Source organism: Nanorana parkeri, unplaced genomic scaffold, assembly GCF_000935625.1.
Source record: "Nanorana parkeri isolate BGI_ZX_2015 unplaced genomic scaffold, ASM93562v1 scaffold377, whole genome shotgun sequence".
Lineage (NCBI taxonomy): Eukaryota > Metazoa > Chordata > Amphibia > Anura > Dicroglossidae > Nanorana > Nanorana parkeri.
The window spans coordinates 1,130,253-1,135,760 of NW_017306645.1; the positions used below are offsets into that span (position 1 = coordinate 1,130,253).

Consider the following 5,508-nt stretch of genomic DNA (forward strand, 5'->3'; position numbering starts at 1 on the left):
GGGGGGGGGGGGGGGGGGGGAGTGCATTGAGGAACCTGGCCTTGGGGCAGCAGAGAAAGTAAATCCGGCCCTGTTTAGCCCTGAACATAGTAGAACACTTAGTAGAGAATATACATCCAAAAACATTTAAGTGGATAATTTACATTCGGTGAGAAAGTGGGAATCCGCATCTGCAGTATTGACACTTACATATCCAGCAATCCACTATTTTATCTTTGCCAACAGAAGGTTTTCAGTTGAAGAATCGAACATATGCAACGCCTGCAACAGAAAGCAATTATAGGTGTTGCATTGGTTACTTCCCGTAACTAAAGGAAGCCAAGAGGTGCTGGCCACCCCTGAGTAGGCATCAATTACCAGAATAACTGGCATCCGGGGGGAGGGAGAACCGTACATTGTGTTTCTTACTTCACTTTCCTATAAATAGCTGTTATTCGTGAAAACTTTATTGGGGAATTAGATTTATTCAGCTGAGTTTGAAAGGAGAAGAAAATAAACTAACAATGTTATGTTCCTTGGCAGGACTGGATGTGTATGACATTGAGTTTACATTTCTCTAGAGGTGTCATTATTCATTTTTGGCTAAAAGAGGCTGTCTAGTGCCTGCAGTGTCCTTCAGCAGGATGTGTCTGCAGTGTTAAGGAATATGATGTGTCTTTATCTGTTATCCTCGGCTCTAAAGAGGGACTGTCACTGTGCCACTAATAATTAGCTGTACCTAAAACTAAAGCAGACCTTAAACTCCTTTCATTAAAAATCACATCAGTCTGCAGCTCTGCATGCTGATATGAAATGTTCTTACATGCATTAGTTGAAAAAACATTTTTTGCGTTCACTTAAAATGACTGTTTTTCAACTTCCTGGTTGAGTGAGGCACTGGTGATGTAGCCCTGTCTTCACAGATGCATGCTTGGAAGGCTACATCACCAATGCCTCCTAAGAAATCTCATCTGTAAATTGCAATATCTTGCGAGATCTCAGGGGAAAGGTATTTGTTCTCCCCTCAGATGATGTGGACTGTCGCATGTTCCAGGAGGAAGACCCAGAGTTCCAGGAAGTAAAGGGAGATGGATGCATCTACCCTTAGTGAAAATGGCCACTGTGAGAAGGCAGGGGAAGAAAAGAAAACAGGGTATGCAAATAATACAAAGCAGGCAATTCTCTATAAGTATCTGTTTCTAGATTGAAATCAAAGGGTACCAAGTCCAATCTAGGTACCTACACTGCTTGCATTTACAAAAAAAATACATTAATTTTATGAATACAGAGATGCATTGATTTGTGCCAGTTATATCTGCCTGAAGTTGGGCTTTAAATGCAGTAGACAAAAGTCAGGTTGCCAGCCTGGCTCTGCTGTTTGGCAGGGCTGTGTAAATCTCAGAGTTCAGCTGGAGTTCAGCTTTAGGTTCTCTTCCTTGTATAACCCTAGCTGAGTACCTTGTCATGCCACCATCTAGCATACAGGACAGGCACGGCAAACCTGATTTAAACTTTCAGGGCCCATTCACACCAAATGCGGTGCATTCCTGAGCGGCAGCTGCTGAAACGCACAGCAATCGCTCACAAAACTTCCCCCCTTTGTTCTGGGGCGGGAGGGGGTGTGGCAGTGCATAGAAGTCAATGGCACCGCAGCCACAACCCAATTGCCTGCATTCCAGTCCACTGCAAAATATAGAGCATGCAGCATTTTTTGAGTTTGCAGTGGACCAGAACACAGGCAATGTTTTGACGCGAGTCCGATCGCACTACGGGTGGGGGTGTGTGGCTTGTGGTCCCATTGACTTCAATGCACCGCCACCCCCCGTCTCGCCCCAGAACAAAGGGGAAGTTTTGTGAGCGATTGCTGTGCGTTCCAGCAGCTGCCGCTCTGGAAAACACCGCAATTGGCGTGAATGGGCCCTCAGTTAACATGCGTCAACTCAGTATAAAGACTAATTTTCTGCAATTCTACTAGTTCAACTGAATAATGGTAACATTTGAATAATTAAAAAAATGCAGAATGCCAAGATTTCTAAAAGGTAACCCTTGCAGTGGGGCTACCCCGGGGTTAACTGCTCCTTTTGTCTAGGAAGCGAAAATAAAGAAGATATACTCACCTGATCCTTGGTCACGTCTAGCTGCTAGACCGGTCTCTGCAGCCTCTTCTACCCCAGGCTCCAGTTGTTGAGTTGTTTCGTGTGTAGGAAATGAACAAGGCAAAGTGGAGGGGATGAGGAGACATTTTTCAAGGCTGTTATTTGGTGATTGGATTACAGTTCTGAATTCATAAAGCATGCCTTGAGGCCTCCATACAACAACAGTTTCTCGGTGAGGCTTTTGGTGACCCATACTCACAAGAGGTCCATATAGTCATACCTACCTCTACCACCCCCACTCATAGCCTCAAGCAGAGCAGCTATCTTGGAGAACATATACAGTATATAGTACATTTCCTGCAGTAATTAGCTGATGAGACAGGTCCAAGTGGTTGCATTAATAAGCAGTGAAATGGATACACTTAACTTCATTACTATATCATGTTATTTATAACACGGTATGACCTAAGGTTTAACTCTGCAAGACTGTTTTATACTCTACCAACAGCAGGCAGTCCATGCAGAGGAAATCAATATGGTATCACCTACTTGATCAAAGTTGACAGGCAACATGCCTGTCTTAATTACCATAGAAGCAGACAATGTCTACAATATGGGAAGTGCCATAAGGAAAGGTATAAATTTACACCGCGTGTCAGCACCTATTGAGTGGTAAACTCAAGGGCTGCCAGTTCTACTATTGCTAGTTGGAATTATTAGGTTTTTTCTTTATGAAAAATATTGCAGAGTATACAAATAGCAGCTATATACTCGACAACTCCTGGGGGACAAAATGGAATCCAAAGATGTGACCACCAAATCACATGTTCTACTCAAATTAAAGTAGCTGTGGCGTCGTCAAAGATCACATTTGAGGCCGCAAGGTAACTGCATTGACTACACCCACAGCATCAAAAATGTCCTTTCCTATTGTTCTTGTACTTGAAGTTGTGACTAAATGCTACTATTTGTACCTTACCAAAGCACCTCTATGAATATTAGGCCACATATGGATTTATAGAATGACATACTGCAAATGGTACTTGTATGCATTAATTCACAACAACGATTCAGAAGTTTAGCAGCTTAGAATGGGGCAGACTAATGAAAGGTCACATTTGATTCGTTACCATTATTTGCTGCATGCACTTGGACTTTGCACAAATAACTTTTTCTTTGAGGCCTCCACACCTGTGCCCAGGTCATTCTGCCTGCTGTGACCATTATGATAACTGATCACAGTCTTTTAATTGGATTTCCAGTTGAGTTAATTTCATTTATATAACATAGAATACTGCTAGTGGAACGTGGCCCTCTCACTTGGAAATGATAACAGCAGGTGGGTAGAGCGGGACTATCTAATGCTTAAAGCCCAACTGAAGTCTCACACTTTTTTCATCTATGTAGTCAAGTAGCCTTCTGGCATAGGTGTGAAACATCTACCACACTTATTAAAAGTGCTCTCACATAGTTGTGTAGTCCTGAGGAAGAGAGAGGGTGTGTTTAAACAGGGGGAGTGTGCCTGACCAGGGGACATGTGTCTGATCCGGGAGGCTGTGCCTGACCACAGGAAGTAAGTCTTGGTGGGTCTGTTTGATCACCAGGTACACTGGGTCGAACTCTGGTACCTATTGGACTGCACAATCATATTTAGACACTGTGCTACAGGAAAGCGGAGGTAACTCTGAGAAAATGGCAGCTGTTGAAGTACAATACCCACCGAACTGAATATCAATTTGGCTTACAATTGGGCTTTAAGGTCTGTGAGAGAACTAAGAAGATGACTGTATCTCATGACTTTGATTTCCACCAAAAATGCAAATCTAGGGATGGAGTTTCACTGATATAAGAAGAGATTAGAAGCTATGGGGATGGCCAAAACAATAGATTGCAACTTCATCTGTAAAGTCTGATATTGTCTGTAATACATATTTAGGGGGAATGATAGGTCACATCCAGACTGTGCAGACACAGATTGTCGTGGTTATGGCTGGTGGTACAGTTGGAAATGTAGAAGACATATAAAATGAAAGCGGGAACAGACTTGGCACACCTGGAGTGTGTAAGAGTCGTGGATTTGCCGAGGTAAGTGTGGGTGAAAGAATGCTGGTGACACAGTTCTTACACAATCAGTGTTGTTTACAGGAGTTAAAGTTTGTGTTAGTCAGCAAGGCAAGCAGAGAGCTCGTGACAAAAACAATAGCACAGGAGACTGAGTATAAGGGTGCATGGCACTAGACTAACTAGAATGATGCCAAGAAGATGCCCAGTCATCATAAGATAGACACCAAGGGGCAGTGAACTAATATACACAAGGCACAGGAAACCCAGCAGAATACGTGGCACAGGCCTGCATGGGCAGCAGCGGTGAGGAACACAGGAAGCCGGTAGCCACGCTAGACTAGATGAGATCTTTACTCTCAGGATGTCTAGTACTGGCATTTGCTCACCAGGCCCTGAAGGCTCATCTGACACCTCCATAATGGTGATGACTAGGCACTCGGATGAGTTAGGGCAGAGACCCCCGGGACTCAAAAGCACTTCAGGTGCCACCGTGCAACCACGCCTGTGGATCCATTCATGGCAGCTCAGTTTGGACAACAGGCCGCTGTCATCTGGCAGAAGTTGCAAGTCCTCGGGTAGCGGTGTCTCTTGTCGGCAAAATGGGCAGCACAGTGTTGCTGGTGGGCTTTGACCCCAGTTGGATACCATCTTCCTGAGGCAGCGGGCACACATGCGATGATCGCAGCCCAAGACTTTAGGCCGATGTTGCTTCATGTCAAAACCATTATAGCAGATCTTGCACTCCAGCTCCAGGGGACCCAGAAGCGGCTCCAGTGACTCTCCGTCTCCACTGGCCATTCTGAGGGTTAAAGAGGAGGAACGACAAAGGTTGATAGAAGGACGGGCCTTGGGGATCAAATAAATGAAGTCAGGGTAGAAATGAAATTCCACAATACAACTGATTTCTTAGAGGGCATTTGAAAGTAAGAGAAAGAAACAAATAACAGACTCTATGAAAGAAGGAATTGTCTAAGCAACCAATGAGGTTCTTTTTTTCATATCTAGTGCAGAGGGGGGTAAAGAAAGTTTGAATCTAACTGGTTGAAACAGCCAACAAGAACAGTTTTTCCTTTTGATAATGAGGCACTACACATCATAAACCTTCTTTAGAAAAGCGTCCTCAATAAGAACTCCCTTTGATACTCACGGCCACCAACCAGCTTAAAAGTTTCAGAATCAAACTGCAACAAGAGGGAAAGAATCTTACCGGTGGCTTTGAGCACAAAGTCCCTTTATAATGAGACCCACGCCGGACAGCCCTCATTACTATGCCATTAAAACCTACACATAACAGCCCCACATTTAGCAAGCCAACTCAAGCAAGCTGTACTCTAACCCTGATCCACCTGCTGCTGCGGATCCAAATGAC

At 44.2% G+C, this 5,508-nt stretch overlaps 1 protein-coding gene across 1 annotated transcript in view; it reads right to left on the reverse strand.

The window, feature by feature from the left end:
- Positions 1 to 4,184: 4,184 nt before the first annotated feature.
- LOC108789110 (E3 ubiquitin-protein ligase RNF182-like) overlaps positions 4,185 to 5,508 on the reverse strand; it is a 1,477-nt gene continuing 153 nt past the window's right edge. The window contains exon 2 of the mRNA XM_018559042.1: positions 4,185 to 4,940. Within this exon, the coding sequence (XP_018414544.1) occupies positions 4,236 to 4,937 (702 nt within the window). The 5' untranslated portion in view covers positions 4,938 to 4,940 and the 3' untranslated portion in view covers positions 4,185 to 4,235. The remainder of the gene's footprint in view (positions 4,941 to 5,508) is intronic.